The sequence below is a fragment of the Apium graveolens genome, chromosome 11 (genome assembly GCF_009905375.1).
Source record: "Apium graveolens cultivar Ventura chromosome 11, ASM990537v1, whole genome shotgun sequence".
NCBI lineage: Eukaryota > Viridiplantae > Streptophyta > Magnoliopsida > Apiales > Apiaceae > Apium > Apium graveolens.
Window position 1 is genome coordinate 133,541,012 of NC_133657.1, and position 18,682 is coordinate 133,559,693.

The following is an 18,682-nucleotide window of genomic DNA, read 5'->3' on the forward strand; positions in this document are numbered from 1 at the left end:
AATCCTTTTTATCCTGTTACCTTATACTCAATTCTCTCCGTATCTTGTGGATTTCCGGGAAAAACCAAAGTGTTCGGAATTGGGTTCTGACGATATTTACATACACTTATATACTTCATATAGTACTAATAAAATCCCAGAATATCCATAACAGAACCCCTACATAGTGTGGCGTGAAAAGTTTTCTCATTCAGCTAAAACACTATTCACAAGGGTTACAAAAAGTTGAAAAATTTTGGGGTTATTACACTATTTTTTTGGTATACATCTCTGAGACTATAACTTGTGGTGTGTGTGTGTATGTTGTGGGGTCAAAGTACGCAGTTGTTGGTTATTTATTAAGATTAAGTGTTATTAATGGAAATGGAAGTCGTGACAACCCGGATCCCCGACCCCGGATTTTGGGGTGTTACATAGTGTGTCAAGAGTTTGCTCTGATACCAATTGTTATTCCCAAACAATCTAACAATAGAACTACAGAAGGGGGGTTGAATGTAATTCTTGGTTTATTTTGAAAATTAAGAAAAAAAATTACCAAAGTATATCAATGTTTGAATATGCAAGTTTTTGAAATGAAATATAAATGTATTCAAAACACAAAGATTTAAAAACTTTTCGGTGGATTGATCTTTCCACCAGAGATATATATATTGAGAACTCTGTGATGTAAGAATGTACACAGCTGCTTACAAGTAAATTTGCAAAGAAAGAATAGAGAATTTCCTAACAGATGTAGCTTTTTTTATTTCTCAGTTCAATCGATAATTTATTTACTTGCTACTCTTGGTTTATATATCACCGAGTAGGGCTGCCAACGGATAATTCGGATACGGATCTGCCTATATCCGGATCCGGATCCGAATCCGAAAATCCGTATCTGTATCCGTATCCGAATCCGGAAATATTTAAAGAATAATATCTGAATCCGGATCCGACGGATACTATCCGGATACGGATAATATCCGGATCCGAATCTGAATTTTAATCAGATTTTTGTATTTTATATTAAAAATTAAAAAAAAATGAAAAAAAATATAAAAAAATATAATTAAAAATAAAAATTCATTTTTAAAAATTAAAATAAGTGATAAAGTGATTTAATTATATTTTAAATTTTCAAAATTAATTTTATTTTTCTTTTCAATATAAACGTATTCTTTAAATTGTTGAACTCAAATGATTTTTCTCTATATGTCTATAAAATTTGTATAAACATAATATTTAATATATATATATGTGTGTATGTATGTGTGTGTATACATAAACACATTATAAATTTAATATAATATATTTTCAAATTATTTAAATATTTAAATATAAAATATATTTATTCGGATTCGGATATTATCGGATATGAATATGCCTATATCCGTATCCGTATCGGCAATCGTCGGATTCGAATACGGATAATATCCGCTTTGTGTCGGATACGGATAATATCCGCTTTATTTCGGATACGAATTCGGATTTTTCGGACGAATATCGGATTTTTCGGACGAATATCGGATTTTTCAAATTTTTTTGACAGCCCTATCACCAAGTTATATATGAAAAAGACAAACATATAAAATAAAATGTATAAGTCTTCATCACATGTTTCTTCATTTCTCTATTCAGTATCTTTATATTTCTTCAAGTAAGCGTGGAAATGAAAATACTTCTTTGTTCTCATAAACCTACAAATAGGCTGTCACATTCCTTTTGTATACAATCAACCCATGTGACTGTCAAGTCACTATCAACTGCTATTTCAATCTGATGTTCCTTGAGACTTCAGCATTATCCGTTGAGTCTGTTATGGATCATCCGTTGAAGGTGCCTTGTGTCATTCGTTGAGAGCTTTGCATATATCCGTTGATGGTATTTCCATAGCAGTTGACACCATTTTATTTATGCAATAACAAGGCATCTAATATTTACAATTAGCCAACCTATTTTACATATCATTCTAGTAGTCAACATGACTTAGAATATCCTACAACCTCTAATCTTCTAAGAAATTTTAGTATACAGGAATGTCCCACAAAAACTTATTTGAACATAAGCTACTCTTTCAACCGATGACAGAGTAAGATTATCGGTTGAAAGTTACAAACACACTTAATTAAATCTACAAAGGTGTTTTGGTATAATATCATCAAGCCTAAAATATATTCCTAACAGTCTCCTCCATGTCACTTCGGGTTGAGAGGTGGAGGTTTCCGCGAGAGTATTCGCTCGGTCCATGTCTGTGTATTTGAAAATAAAGAGACTAGTTAGTCCATGTACTCGGATGAGCGACGAAGAAAAAATAAAAAGATAAAAAAAATGAGTACATGTCCTGGGACCGAATGAACGACTCTCAAAGAAAAATAATGCCTGGAGTCGACTCCTGAAGGATGTTCTACAGACAAGATTCTCGAAGGAAGTTCTTGCCTAAGTGCACCTCGCATGCCATCTTTAAACTCTACAGGTGAAGAAAAAGAAAAAGCCACGGAGCACCAGGGGTCGGCTCCCGAAGGACATTCTACAGCAAGAACCTCGCGAAAAACGTTCTTGCTCCAGAAAAACTCGCATGCCATCTTTAGGCCCAGTTGGTTCCCCAAAGAGAAGAAAAAACACCCAGAAAACTACTAACTACCAACCCAGAAAATACCCCATACACAGAAAACAGGCATGCATCACAAAAAAGAAAACCAAAACGAGTTGTTCATCAATGTAGAATCGAAAACGTCTGCCCCCATATCACTCCTCCAATGTTCGTCCGTATTCTTCTCATAACGGACGAACATTAATTATAGGTTTGAGTATAAATGTCCCAAGAAATTTAAGAAATAACATAATTGAACACACACACTTAAACTCTCTATGCATTCTTATATTCTCAAAAACCTATTCTACATCCAGATTACTTATTCTCACACCGGAGATGAATCGGGGGACAATCCCTCGCATTCTCTTCCTTTTCAGGTTATAGCCGAAGACTGTTCTTGCATCTAAAACAATCTGGGCATAACAGTAGTTATATTGTAGGGGAAATACATGCTCTTCGATGGACCTACGTTATAATAAGCCTCGTTATATTGATAATTTTATTTTAGCTACTAAGATTCTTACTTGATAAAACATAAAAGACCGTCAAGTTAGCCGCACATATAAGAATAAAAACAAACGGCCAAACATCCCCGCTCGTTAAGCATGTCCCGGGGGAGTAAGATGTACACATACTTTACCAATATTGTAGTTGTCGCATCTGTGGGAATACTGAGGAAAGAAGATTTAGGTAAGGAAGTACCATTCTCTTCAGGGATTTGTACCTTAGGGAAGATTGAATCGTCATAATGGTTCTTACTTCAGATGATCATCTCAGATGATCATCATTTTTGTTGGAGCTTTAGTCTGTGGCTGAGAAATTGACGTGTGAAGAAACACAGTTGCCGAGGCCAAAGCCAGTGCCTGCAGTTGGGAATTATAGACGCCATATTCCCATGAGTAAAATGCAATGTGTGTACCTATACACGGACGATTCTGCATGGTGTGTACCTGGATTTATAACAATGCAACTTGTGTACCTAGTATTTCCAAAACTCTGCAATATGTGTAGAACCGCTAGTTGGGTGTTAATAGAGCTAACGGAAGGGCATTCTTGTCTTTTCCTTGCAATCAGGAACCACTATCACACCTTGAAATCAAGTACCTGTAAAATGGGGGATTAATAATGGTTAACTGAAGCTGCAGATAACTCCTACCAATGACATGAACAATCTGAAAAATATATGATGGTGCCAATGTTCCTCCTTCTAAATTTACCTCCCCATTTGAGCCCATAAATTTGCTTTTCAATTTTCTTTCCAGTAATTTTTGCCCCCTCTATACTGAAATATTATTGTTTAAGATATTTGAAAGAGATCTTGAATCTGGTTTCCGTTTAATTACTGACACTGCAGCATATGCAGCATCATAAGCATTCAGGCACCCTATTAGTAAGGCGGTTTGGACTAATTTATCATATTTGAGCATAATTTTTTTACGCTTCATGTTTTTCTTGGCTGGGTAGGTTAATAGAAATCTAGTCTTAAATTGCTTGGAGAACTCCTTGTATTGCGGTTGAATATGAAAGGGAGAGAACCCCTTTACATCTAGGATACCTTGCATGGAAAATATTGTAGGGTGAAAATTAAATTTGTAATGCTATTAGTTTTGATCCAAACAAAATCTTTATTCATCATCTTCATCCTCCTCGCCTCCTTGAATATATTAACATCCAAGAACTATATCCACACTGTGAAGAGCTTCAATAAGCTAGGGGGAAATGCCATTATGTACACTTGATATTCACATTATTTTTGAGTGTCACTCTCAGGAATCAAGATTTCCTCGAGAGAAGTTGTAGCTTAATGCAGCAAGGTCTGAACCATGGGTTTATTCATTAACTACATCTGTTTTGACAAGATTCACAACTGCTTTTCATCAAATATGAAACTGATATACTAATTATTAATGGAGAAAATACCATGTATAGTTTAGAAAACTCCCAGGTATCACTTCCTTTTTCTATTGAAAATGACATTTGTTAGAAAACAAAAGATAAGAAACCTCTTCTCAGTTCATTTAACAGTCAACTAACGTAAATACATACATTGCAGAGTTTTGAAAATCTTAGGTACACAAGTTGATTGTTGAAATTTTGGGTACACACCTTGCAAAATCGTCAAACTATAAATCTGACACATTATCACACGTAAATTTCAAAAAAAAAATGGTATATACTGCATCATTATCTATATCAAAAGAAATTAAAACTCAACACAGAAAAATGGCATTTGAGCCGCTAATTCTTATTAATTAGAGGTAGGTGTATTTTGCGCAATAGGCTATGTAATAAGTTAAGGTAAAATATGGTAGAGATAGAGACAATTTTTTTTTTTGCTAAAATAGAGACAATTACCTATATATGATGCTGTCGGAATGTTTGGATCTACAAACTGTGGTAGCTAAACCAAGATGAACAATCTTCAGTTGTCCAAGATTGCCATTGATAAAATTGTTTTTGGGCTAAATGTCTGGGTAGATCGTAGCCATGAAGGTAAACAAGACCTCTGAGTAGGAGTGCACTCTTGTACTTCATCATGTACCTACAAATTCGACTCCAAATTTCCCTTAAAAGGAACACATAAGAATTGGTAGCTTGATCCATAACTGGACTACTTAATTTAAACTTAATTTAAAAAGATAAGATTTTCAGCCTAAAAGTTCTATAAGGCCTGTATTATTGAGAACCAAGAACAGAATTTCGTCCTCAAGATTTTGTCCATTAAGCTAAAGCAGAGCCCATCTGATCATCACAATCTGCAGTTAAACCAATTGTACGCGTAAAGTTACAAATGATTTTATGCATGGGAAACGTTTCGGATAGAGACTATCAGAGCAGAGTACTTACGACTGAACCTTACTAGAATTTGAGGTGTGTTGCTCCCTAATTATGTGCATTTTTTTATTTCCATCACACTGTTACTCCAGAAAGCTAGCCAACATGCCGTTAGCTTGAAGCATTAATCTGCTTTGGTAAACAGTTTACTGCTACCATGAGGGCGTCAATGTACCACAATCCGGAGAAGTCTTGTGGGACCAATGTACCACAGAGATTGCGCATATGGGAAAGCGGGATAGGTAATAAGTAATAGGCCACACCACAGATTGTTTATACCTTCTCTGTAATGTATTGTGCATTGCTCGGATGTGTAACACTGTCATGCAAACTAGCAATGTACATGTAGCAGCAGTCTTGAGTGATGCACGCTAGGTAATACATATGAGCAATGTGCAGTAGATGAGTTTCAAAAATAATTTAAAATCGGGCATTACTTGCATAGTTGCAGAGGCGACAGCCACTGCTGTGTCGCGCATTGCTGGGTATTTTGGGCTTTTTTAAAAGAAAACGGTATTTTTGAGCCAACTTTCCAATAACAAGGGGAAACAAACAAGAACAACTTATAACATGGGCTTCATCGTTTGCCAAACAATTTACAACGCATAGACACACAAGCTTGCAGTCACGTATTCTATTAATCAAGTAACATCACAAAAAACAGGTGGTTCTATTAGTGATTTTCCGGCTCAAATCCAGGCAATGTCATTACCTTTTATTCTTTTCATTAGCAAAACATTACAAAAGAAGGTTAGATAGCAAAGAAATCAAAACCGTAACTGAATCAACATTTGATCTCCTTGGCTACTTTCTCTGCTATGACCCAGAATTCAGCGGGAATTAAAACAAGGCTTCATCAATCATCATATCCGAAAATGGAAATCACCATTCAAGTTTTAGTCCAAGGATTTGTAATCTGTAAGCAACAGCAAGTTAGCCTACTTGCGTACTTTTACTATGGACTAATTCAGGATTGTTATCTTTAAAACATTTCAAACACTAGAAATTTAAAAAATGAAATGAAATGAAGAAAAAAGAATGGAGTATAATAATCTCAACGTGATATCATTAATCAAGATACTATGATCTTTTTCTTCACTACTATGTCATCTGGAGCAGCCACAATAAAATTTCATTTAGGCTTTAAATTTCTACAGTCAAGTGCCTAATTAAATATATATAATGCTAAATCCTTAAACTTGTGTCACTACAGTGAGGATACTAGGTTGCTGATGGCCGGAACTGTTACTGTCCGATGGCTGGGCCACAGAACTTTCATCAGCAACACGCGACGTTGAACGTTCAAGCAACGAATGACGACAATTTGGGCATGACGAATGTGACTCCAGCCAAGTGTCTATGCACTTGACATGAAAACCATGATTGCATTTTGGCAGAACACGAACTTTCTCTCCTTTTACAAATTCCGCTAGACAAATAGGACATTCGGTGGCTGATAACTTCACTTCTGATCCATAAATAGCTATCGGAATCTTTCTAAGAGTTCGCTTTTTTACTCCTGTAGTAGCTAACCGAGCCGCAGCTTGTTGTCGTGTCTCAGTGCCAAACCTATGAGTACAACGTAGTACGAAACGAATAATTGAGTTTAGTCCTAGTGCACATAATAGTGCACATAGTAAAGCAGCTAATATTATCACCATGTTGGTGTCGAATTTCGTCTGATCGAGGTTATGCTTTTGTACAACATAATTGTCACTGGCTGGTGGCATGCTTTGCTCAGCACCAACAAGAAGGCGGCGTAAATGAACCATTTTTTTAGATACTTGAAAGAATTTTCACAAACAGAAGAGAAAGCGTTTGATGTTTTTGGTTCCCCTTGTGTTTTGGGATGAAGCTAATATTGTGTTGCGAAGATTCCAACTAGAAAATGACTACCAAGAGCATCTTTGTTATGGGCTTTGGATAAGAAGAAGAAACGGTAACTTGTTCAAAGGATGAGGGAATTTTTCCGGGACTGCAATATTCGAGCTTTTAAGTCAAGAAATGGTCCTTTTCTTTGTGACACTACCAAACTTATCGATCCAAAACCTAACAAAAGTATATAAAAACAAGAAAACTGTGTGCTGCAAATTTGTTGAGAGACAGATAAAGACGTATATAGAGGTAAATTGAGTTGTATTATGGTTCTGCAGTTGTGCCCCTGCTACAAGATATTTATATAGATCCTATAATGCCATCAGATTCTTAAAGATCAATAAAAGGTGCAAGTAAGATTTATAAACTATGACAGCTCTGGCTTAACAACCATGATAAAACCCTTGATTATATTAACTAATAACAAAATCCAAGTACCTAATCCAAAATCAATGCTTTTCTAATACACACTTATCAAAAGTTATCTCCAGCTGTATATGGGTAAAAAATTAAGTTACACGTCATTTTCCCTTTTTATGTATATAGAAGGTTTTGCTTGAGTGATGGTGAAATTTGTAGCTATAATTAATTTAGTTGGTGAGGATTAGCTTCTGATATTTAAAGAGCAATGCAATTATGCAAATTTAGAAAAAAACCACTAAATTGATAGGTGCTGGTGCACAAAAATCTTTAGAGTTGATAACTTTTGGGGCCAAGTGGCAAGTACCAAACTTTATTTATACCTATAAAGGCAATTGCTATCAACCTTTTTGCTGGTATGGAATGAGGATTTTTAGCTCATGTCAATTCTCCAAGAATCAAAACAACATCAACCATATCTACCCCCCCTCATCAAATCCATTGTATTTCAATCAATCTATGAGATCTATCCATTGCTTTTCTACATGCATATGCATTGTACTTAGCTTGTACAACTGATTTCTTATGTAACAAGTTTTGAACCTGTTTGGATTTGTTTATCACAGTTTAATACTAAGTTTTTGTCTGTGGAAATAGTTTGAAACCAACAGGACCATAATTGTGATTTGTAGCAGAATAAAGATCAGACACAAGTAGCTGAGCTTATTCTTTGAGTGTGAGTTTTAGTTTAGCCTTGAACTGTTGTCCACTCCTCTTTTGTTTCCACAAATTGATGATTCCATTCATTTCTCCGGTAAAATAAATTAGTTGAAACAACAATAAATTTATAAATGTTTCTAGTTGAAAAGTTTTATCTTCTTTAAGAAAGAAGAAATAGAGGACTCCAAGTTGTACATAAAAATGACTTGTGTAACAACTTAGGCTGGAGATATCATTTACTCTATCTATATTCAGTTTGATTAGTCTGTTTTTCCTTATTAAATATTGAGTTATTTGCAAAATGCATTCCCGTGATTTGGCCAAAATGCATCTTTTTACCTATACTTTAGATAACTGCACTTTGCATCCCCTTACTATTTCGGCGCGACAAATTGCACCATTTTCGTTAAATTTGTTAAAATTTTCAGGGGCATTTTAGGAAATTAAAATATTTAATTATAATTAGATCATTATTTAAGTTTTTTGACCCTCTAAATAATACTTTTCGAAAAAATTTAAAGAACGAAAATTATAGAGAACGAAAAAATCTTTTCAAAACAATAACATTCAAAATTATCAAAAAATTTACGAAGCCAAAATTAAATAAAATATATACTTATTGAATTTATTAAAAACAATTATAAAAAAAATTCAATTTTGAACCTTTTTATTTCGAGAAGATCTTTTTATTCTCTATAACTTCTATTCTTTAAATTTTTTCGAAAAGTATCATTTAAACTCAACCCAAAATTCGGTGGGGCCAGCCAAGGTCCTTTAAACTCAGCCCAAAATTCGTATACTTATTTACATCGTGCTCATGGCATGCGGCAGGTAGGTACTCCCTCGGTCCAATACGCGACTTGACAATGAGATTAACGAAAAGTGTATTTACCTGAGAAAAGTTATAAAAGTGAGCGGAGTAACGAGATCAATAAATATTTAATGTATAAAGTGATTGTGACAGAAAAAAATAGTGAACGTGAGTGGATAAAAGTTAATTTTTATATTATAAAATTTTACTATTTTTGAAATGTATACAATTGAGATGAACGTATTGAAAAGAAAAGTGTATACACTTAAACGGGACAGATGGAATAGTATCAAGAGAATCACCGAGAGTCTTCTCGTTCCCTCGTACGTATGATATAAATTACGTAGTGACTCTTAGCAAATTAGTGCATAACATTTTATGTCAAACTCCAAAAATACTTTTTTATCTGGACTCATATGCTATATAATATTCATTTTTTGAAATTTTACAATAATATCAATTTGAATGGAAATATATGTGAAGTATATATCTTATTAATAAAAAATAGGTTAAAAGTCATAGCTCCTAAAATAAAGCAGAGAGAATAGCCTCCTAAGAATTTAAGAGCTACTAGAAGTCTTGTTGGAATTCTATTTTTTATCCCAATCTTTATATTTATATTTAAGATCACGTTTAGCGAGACTTTTTGTTATTCCCTGACAATACAAAAAGAATTACAGGAGGGGGGTTGAATGTAATTCTGACTAATTTTTCAAATTTAAAGAAAATTTTATCTTGATAAATATAACAGTGTTTGATTAGCAATGGTGCGGAATAAAAGAATGATAGAAATCAAAACACTAAGTAATAAAAGCGCAAGCTTTTAAAACTTTCTGGTGGATTTGAATAGCTCACAGCTGCTTACAAGTTTGAACAATTAAATTACAGAGAAATGCTTACAGAATATAGCTTGATATGTTTCTCTGAGAATGTGCTTACTTAGTTAATTGTTCTACTTGCTACACTTAGTTTATATATTACCAATTTACATCAATAAGACAAGATAATAAAATAAAACATATCTAGTCTAAGTTCATGCTGCTTCACTACTCTATTCCAGCATCTTTGAATATCTTCACAATTGCATGGAAATGGTAATGTTTTTTTGTTCTCAAATTCCTGTTTAACAGGCTGCCACATTCCTTTTGCAAATACCCAACGCATGTGACTGTGTTGTCAGTTGTCACTGTCAACAGCTATTTGAATTTGATCATCCGTCGGGACTATGCTGTCATCCGTCGGGAGCTTTGTTTATCATCCGCCGGGAGTCTTTGTGAACCATCCGTTGGGAGCCTTTTATGTCACTTGACTCCATTTCATTTATACAGAATTACAAGACATCTTATATTTACAGTTATTCACCCTATTCTGTATATCCACTAGTAGTCAACATGCCTCATATACTCCTATAGAATCTTCACAATGTTGCTTGCAGAAGTGTGCTACAATTCTTATTTGTTACATAAGCTACTCACTTGATGGATGTCAGTTTGTCATCCGTCGGGACTATAAAGTTCATCCGTCGGGACTATATTTGATCATCCGTCGAGTGCTACAAATTCACTAAGTTGAATCTACTAATGTGTTTTGTTAATTTATCATAAAGTTCACAACATATTCCTAACAATCCTCCCCAATTTATGTCTACTAGAATTGTAGCCATAAATTAAAAGAAACTTGATGATAACAAAACACCCTAAAAATACAGATTAAAAAAAATAGTAGATAAAAAACTGATAAATGCTACAAAATTTATTGAAAATTGAACAAAGCAAAGTGTACAAAGAGTTCTCACAAGAATTATCAAGGTGTTCCTCTAGTCTGAGCAGATATGTCTATTTCCTTAATTGTCTGAGTTTCTTCACAAGCTTCCTGTTGTTTTCTTCTATTTGATTCTGGAGGTGTCTGTGGAATTCAAGTTCATCAGCTTCAAATAGTATCAGTATTTCTTGCATTTCCAATAGAGTCTCATTGCTAGAGATACTCAATTGGTCATCCAGTCTGAAGAATCTTCTAACTCCTGTATCATCCATGAATTACATCAGCCAATAAGGCCTCAAATGCACTCTTTTTCCAGTGAAAGGAATTAGAAGAGTTTTTGAAAGTGCATCTTTGACTTTATTACTCCTTATCTCTTCAATCTTCTTCAGAACCAATCTCCTTACAGCCACATTGAACCCAAAATTCTTTTTGAAAGATGAGTAGATCTTTATTAGTACATATTGGCTTTCTTCTAGAATCCTGTGAAGAGGCCATTTGATTTCTTTCCCTGCCTTGTACTTAAACACCAATCTTTCAGGAAGATATATGTGAGCATCAATTCCTCTTACTTCTACCAGTTTATCCAAGTAGAGGTTTAAATATGAAAACTCCTTGATGTCACAGATGTATAATAGATATCCCTTGTTGACTGCAGATTTAGTTTTGGTTAGGGTCTTGATTCTGAGAGGTGCAGGCTTACTTTTCTTGGTAGCTCTTATCTTTGTCTTCTTTGACTTTTTGAAGATAGGTAAGTTGAACTCAGGAATTTGTAGACTTTCCCAGTCTAATGGCTCATCCTTTGGAATTATAGGCTCACCATGAAAATTCTTAGTTGGATCCACTTTGAATTCTTCATGTACCACTGAGGGTTTGGATGTCTGAGTTGAAGTTGTAGACTTTTTAGGAATGTAGTCTTCCATTTCCTCATCATTAAAGTCCAATTTTCTCTTTGAATGAAGCTTGTATCTGAATCTTCTTTTCTATTGTAGTTCATGTTGCATTTTATGATATTGAGGTTCAGCAATCACAGATGGTTGTGCAGAAATCTCAGTTATAGTCTTCACAACTTGAAGTTTGGCCAAGATAGCAGTTTGCTCCTTCTTTTGTTTGAGCTTCTTAGCATCTAAGGCAACTTGCTTCTTTTCTTGCCTGGTTATTTCCTTCTCTTCCTTTTTAGCTTCTACAAACTGAGGGTGTCCTGCCACCACATAGATTTCCTTACCATTTCTGTAAATCTTGGCAATCCTTATTTTAAGTGTTGAATCAGCTGGATCTTTGAAAAATACAATTGACCTAGCCAACAGCTTCTTCTCATCTGGCCTAGGTGTCTCATACACAATATCCATAGAATTTTTGTCTGAGAATTTTGAGTAGTTTCTTTTAGTCTTCAGGACCAGATTTGCCTTTGGAGATTTTATGCAAGAAGTTTGGCCTTTTTCCAGATAACTCAAACTCATCTCATCTACAGAAATCTGCTTGACTTGAGAGTGATGATTAAAGATTTTGTCTGGTTTCTGAATTGGTCCAAATTTTTGTTGAATTTCTTCATCTATTTTCCTCCATTTATCATCTAATTCCTTCTCCCAAGTTGTAACATCAAGCATCTTGGGATTTGTCTTTGACTCAAGTTTATCAGTTGCTATTTGGATCAGATCAATGATGTCCAATACTGGTGGCTTTGGAAGAGTAATTTCCGAAACAATTACTTGGTTGATTTGAACATTTACCACATGTTCCCCCTCACTAGTTAGCTCTGCTTGACTGACTTGAATTGTTAATTCTTTCTCCCCCTTTTTGTTATCATCAAGTAGAGTGGAGGTGGAGGTTTGTGCAGCCATCAACTTTTGCAGCAACTGAGTTTGTTGTGCTTGATGAAGATGAATAGCTGTTAGAGAGGCTTCCATTGCAGTCAGCCTTGTATCCAGGGAGGCCACTTTAGTGGAAAGATCAGAATTCTTCCTTAGCTGTCTTTTAATGTCGAGCATTGTTGCATCTGGAAGTTTAGCATCCAATCTTTCAGAGACATCCTTATTTACTTGATCAATCTCAGTTTTGATAGAAGTGACATCCTGATTATGTTGAAGGCCTTAGATTTGATGTAATTGCAGAGAGTTGAGATGTGTCTGTAAGAGCTTCCTGGTGCTAGCATTTGTAGTAGATTGAAGAGCATTATGTGTCTCTTGAATTTGATGGATGGGAGTGGTCTTGAAATATTGAATATCACAGTCCTCAGAAATTCCTAGGAAGGCAGTCCAGATCTAGAGCTGGGGCCTTCTTCTCCCCCTATGTCCATGTGCTCTCCACTATCATCACCATCATCTCCAAAGAAATCTGCAGATTTACCAGTACCATAGTCAACACAATCACCAGCTCCAGGTGGCATGGCTGTGATGACATCCTTAGCTCTTTGCATTGATTGAGTGGTATGCACCAAGTTCAGCATCTTCTCTGCATTTTCATTGCCCTGTCCAGCCAAAAGTTGATATGCTGGAACAGGATGAGTAAATGCCTCAGCATCCAAAGAGATAGAATCTATGTCAGCTTAATCATGCTGAGATAGTCTCTCTTTGTTTGTATCATTGGCATTCATTGACTCACTAACAATGATGTCCACCATTATTTCTCCTATACCTGCATTTCTATCATGATCTCTCTGTTCTTGCATCTAGGGCTCCCCTTGCCTTCCCACCCTCACACCCTCACCTTCACCATCTAAGGTGGGACTCCTCTCACTCACTTTTGCCAGACCTGAAGAAATGGTCTGCATTGTTTCACTCCTTTCCTCTCCTTTTTTCCTGGGAGCAACCCAGCCTCTCACTCAATTCACTCCCTGCCCTCAGTCCTAAGAGTGATTGTACTACTACTAGGTCATCTGCGCTTGTGACAATTGTTGGGATTTGAAGTTGTGCAGAGAGAACCGATGGATGAGGAACATCCATCGGGATAGTAGTTTGGCTAGCCGACGGATGACTGCTGTTAGGCACATCCGTCGGGATACAATCACTACTTAACGGATTAATAATATCCACCGGGATAGAAGAAATGAATGAGTTTGGAGTGGAGACTATTGTAGACTCTGTGCAGATTGATGAAAATTTGGGCACAGATGTCTCAATACAATCAGAAAGAATTGGCAAGTGAGCCAACAAATCATCTATAAGATGATGCTCACTTGCTTAGATTTTTTTCTTCTCCAAGAGAGTTAAAGATGGAGAATTTGGAAGTGATGTATGAATCATGTCTACATCCAGTGAGTGTGTGGGTGAATTTGATGTTTCAGGTGCTTCAATGATTAATGATTTTGGCTGTGACTCCACATTTATTGGAGCCACATCAAGCTGACTTTGAGATGGTGCAGTGCCTGAGTCTTTAACTCCAGTTTGCACTGTGTATGTTCCCTGTGCATCCCCAAGGGTTTTAGATCTTTTCTTTCTGGCATAAGTTTGTGGTAAACTTGTGTCCCTAACCCTCTTGGCATGTGCTCTTGGTTGGGAGTTTGTTTCAATAGTAACATCCTTTTGGGAGGATGAAACTAGAATTGAGCTAATTTCCTGATTAACAACTATAGTTTGTTGGGAAACTGTGGTGTGGCTAGGCTTGGGTATACTAATCTCACCAGCCTTATCCTTAGGGTTTCTTTGATTTTCACCCTGTCCCTCACCTATCTCACTCTCCTTCACACTCCCCTCTTTGTGTTTGGTAATTTTTACAACTGGTTTCTTTTGAAATAAACCAGAGGGGGCTTTTTTAGATTTGGATTTAGAAATTGTTGTTTTGGTAGCTTGGGTAGGCATCTGTTGGGTCATTGACACAGATGCCATAGCTACACTTGAAGGCAAAGAAATTTGTGAGGTTGGAAGAGTGGAGACAATGGTGCTTACCTCACTTACCTGAGGGCCCTCCATGATTGGAAAGTAGAAGATGGGCACCTCTTTATGGTGATTTGATCTATTTAGATCTATAATAATTCTCCTTTCTTGAACCCAACAATTAAGTTTGTTGGTTGGGTTCTCAACAGCAATGTTCTCAATGAGATGGTTAGCAAGCATCATAAAGAATCTAGCATAGTAGACACTCTTACCTCTCTTATTAAGTTCTCCTAACTTATAACCTAACTCAAACATGATCAAATCACTAAAGTTGAAGTACTTATCACTAACTAGCATATAAAGCATTTTAAGCATGGAAATCTTAACAGAATTAAAATTACTCACTTTACCAGAAAATATCTTAGTTACCACATCACACAGATATCTTAGTTACCACATCACACGGATATCTTAAGGGATCATGCTAAATATAAATGCAAATGCAACTATATGAAATCACATAAAAACAAACAAATATGTCCTAAATGAACAATCATGTAAAAATATGAATGAACTACAACTAAACATGTAATATTAATCTATATGAATCTATATGGACACACATACTACTAATCCTTACATTATCACCCCCAAACTTAAAATTTTCAATGTCCTTATTGAAGGTAATAATAAGGATTTCCGGCATACCTAATTAGAGGGAGAGTCACCCTCGTCGGGTGGAGTATCAGGTGGCCAATCAACCTCGCCACCAGTGTCTCGAACAACGGTACCGAAAGTGTGTGTCAAATCTTCAGCAAAATATCGATGGATGACATGCATGGCCTCCATACGCCTAGTCAATCTTCTATACTGTGCATCACCAACACCAGTCCTATCAACTACCTGCTGTACATGAGAAGAACCCTCTGTAGGCACTGTAGGATTCGTTCGGCTACCCTCTACATCATCAAAAATATATCCCAAGCCTTTATCATGGGGTGCACCTAAGAATGCATAACTCAAGTGATCTGGCATTCGGTTGAGCTCAAGTGTGGGAGCTTCTTGAATAAATGGTTCAAAACGCTCCTGAGAAATTTTCAGCTTTGCTAACACAAGAGAATCGAATGGCATATCCAACTTCCTCATCCACGGAGGTTCATTCAAATCCTACAATTGCTCTGCTCCTTTTTAATCTTCAATAACTGATTCCCCTATTAAGGATCTCTCTAAGGCATCTGACTTTGGCAATTGCTCAGACTCTAAATTAACTACAGACTCGACCCATTCTACTTTAAAGCACTCTTCTTTAGCTGTGGGTAACTTTATTTCCTTGAACACATTAAAAGTGACCTTTTGATCGTAAACCTTCATCGAAAGCTCTCCTTTTTGCACATCGATCATAGTTCGGCCTGTAGCCAAAAATGGTCTTCCCAAGATAATGGGAATCTTCTTATCTTCCTCGAAATCAAGAATTACAAAGTCAGTAGGGAAGATGAGTTTATCCACCTTGACCAAGACATCCTCCACTATACCTCATGGATAAGCGATGGAATGGTCAGCTAGTTGCAATGACATGTATGTTGGTTTCGGATCAGGAAGACCAAGATTCTTGAAGATAGATAAGGGCATCAGATTGATGCTAGCTCCTAAATCACATAAACACTTGTCGAACGACAACTTTCCGATGGTGCAAGGAATAGTGAAGCTTCCAGGATCTTTAAGCTTCGGAGGCAACTTCTGTTACAGCATAGCACTGCATTCCTCCATGAGAGCAACGGTCTCTAAGTCATCGAGCTTCACTTTCCAAGACAGAATACCTTTCATAAACCTCGCATAGCTAGGCATCTGTTCAAGAGCTTCGGCGAAAGGTATGTTGATATGAAGTTTCTTGAACAACTCCAAAAACTTCTCAAACTGCTTATCCAGTTTTTTCTTCTGCAGCCTCTTAGGAAAAGGAGGTGGAGGATAGATCTGTTTCTCCCCTGTATTACCCTCAGGAGGAGAGTGTTCCACAGTAGTCTTCCTTGGTTCCACCTCTGCTTCCTTCTGCACTTCTTCTTCAGCCACAACTGCATTTTCTGAATCTTGAGATTTTTTAGGCTCTTCGTCTTGCTGAATTTGGGGGTTTGCGACATTTCCAGACCTTAAGGTGATGGCGTTCACCTGTTCTTCAACTTCCCTCTTGTCTGGATTTGTTTCTGTGTTACTAGGAAGCGTTCCTGGTGGTCGATTCAATATGGCATTAGCAATTTGCCCTATTTGGTTCTCCAGAATCTTGATAGAAACAGCCTGGCTTTGGCATATCAGAGCCTGGTTTTTGCACATAAGTCGCAACTCCTCCAATTCAGATTTTTCATTCGAAGATAGACATGCACCAAAAGTTTGTTATTTTGGTATAATTTGTTGCTAAAAATCAGGAGGGTTGAATAGCTTATTTCCATACTGCTAGACCGGCTGTTGTATCGCATTCCGATTGTTGCTCCAGCTGAAGTTAGGATGATTCCAGTTGTCAGGATGATAAGTGTCTGGAACTGGTTGCTGGGATCTCTTAAAGTTGCTCACAAACTGAGCTGAGTCACTAGATATAGCGCATTGCTCCGTCACATGCGGACCTGCACACAGCTCACAAACACTAATTATCTGCTTAACACCATAGTTAGCCAGAGAATCGATCTTCATAGACAACGACTTTAGTTGAGCAGTGATAGCCGTAGCTGTATCCACTTCAAGAACTCCTACTACCTTGCCCTGTGGACATCTCTGGGTTGGATACTGATATTCATTAGCAGCCATCAGTTCAATTAGATCATAAGCTTCCTCATAGCTCTTTGCCCGTAATGTTCCGCCTGATGCTGCATCGAGCATAGGTCTGGACTGTGCTCCCAACCCATTGTAAAAACAATTGATGATCATCCAATCAGGCATTCCATGATAAGGACACTTCCTAAGCATCTCCTTGTAGCGCTCCCAAGCTTCACATATCGATTCTCCCGTTTGCTGCGCAAATTGAGTAATAGCATTCCTGAGTGCAGCTGTCTTCGCCATAGGGAAAAATTTAATAAGAAACTTATGAGAAAGATCTTCCCAAGTAGAAATTGAACCAGTTGGTAGAGAGTGTAACCAGCTCTTAGCCTTGTCCCTCAGAGAGAATGGGAACAGTCTCAGCTTCACAGCATCTTCAAAAACACCATTGAACTTGAAGGTGTCGCAGATCTCAATGAAATCCTTAATGTGCATATTAGGATCTTCAGTTGGAGAACCCCCAAACTGGATTGAATTCTGCACCCATTCAATTATGCCAGGCTTGATCTCAAAGGTATTAGCTGTGATTGCTGGCCGGACAATGCTAGATTGAATGTCATTGATCTTGGATTGAGAAAAATCCATCAAGGCTTTCGTTCGTGCCGCTGGATCTCCCATTGTAATGAGTACCTAAAACACAAACAAATAAACCGTGAAAGTAAAAGAATCCGAGTTTGAACTTTAATGACCACTGATGACAAGCACATAAACTAAAAATTAACACCGAGTCCCCGGCAGCGGCGCCAAAAACTTGTTAGGGCGAAAACACGCGCTAATATTCACGCAAGTATACGCGTTCGCAAGTAGTATAAGATATAAATTAGATTCGTTCCCACAGAGACTGGTTTAGGTTAAGTTCAATTTATGCACCTATGCAACAATGTATGGTAATTGCTCAATGCTAAGACAAATAACAAATTGGGTTTTTATTAAACTAAGAGATTATACTAAATAACATTAACTAAGAAAATTGAGGTTGAATTACTATATATGACAAACATGGGATTCTAACTTCATTAAATACTTAATTCAATAGCCTTATTGTTCTTAACCTTAGCATGTAATTGTGATGACACTAATCAGATAATACGAAACTAGTAAACGCCAACTTTCGTTGTACGAATACCCTACTACCAA

The 18,682-nt window shown here is 36.6% G+C and overlaps 1 protein-coding gene and 1 non-coding gene across 2 annotated transcripts; one reads left to right on the top strand and one right to left on the bottom strand.

Annotated features, from left to right (window-relative positions):
• Nucleotides 1–6,165: 6,165 nt before the first annotated feature.
• Nucleotides 6,166–7,576, bottom strand: LOC141698143 (RING-H2 finger protein ATL73-like). Its single transcript, XM_074502771.1, has one exon. The coding sequence runs from the start codon at nucleotides 7,177–7,179 to the stop codon at nucleotides 6,601–6,603; it is 579 nt and encodes a 192-aa protein (XP_074358872.1). The 5' UTR covers nucleotides 7,180–7,576; the 3' UTR covers nucleotides 6,166–6,600.
• Nucleotides 7,577–17,666: 10,090 nt separating this feature from the next.
• Nucleotides 17,667–17,773, top strand: LOC141699191 (small nucleolar RNA R71). Its single transcript, XR_012565672.1, has one exon. It is a non-coding gene; the product is annotated as a small nucleolar RNA R71 (small nucleolar RNA).
• The last annotated feature ends 909 nt before the right edge of the window (nucleotides 17,774–18,682 follow it).

Coding starts and splice junctions, on each gene's coding strand:
- LOC141698143 (XM_074502771.1), bottom strand. CDS start 7,179: ATGGTTCATTTACGCCGCCTTCTTGTTGGTGCTGAGCAAAGCATGCCA.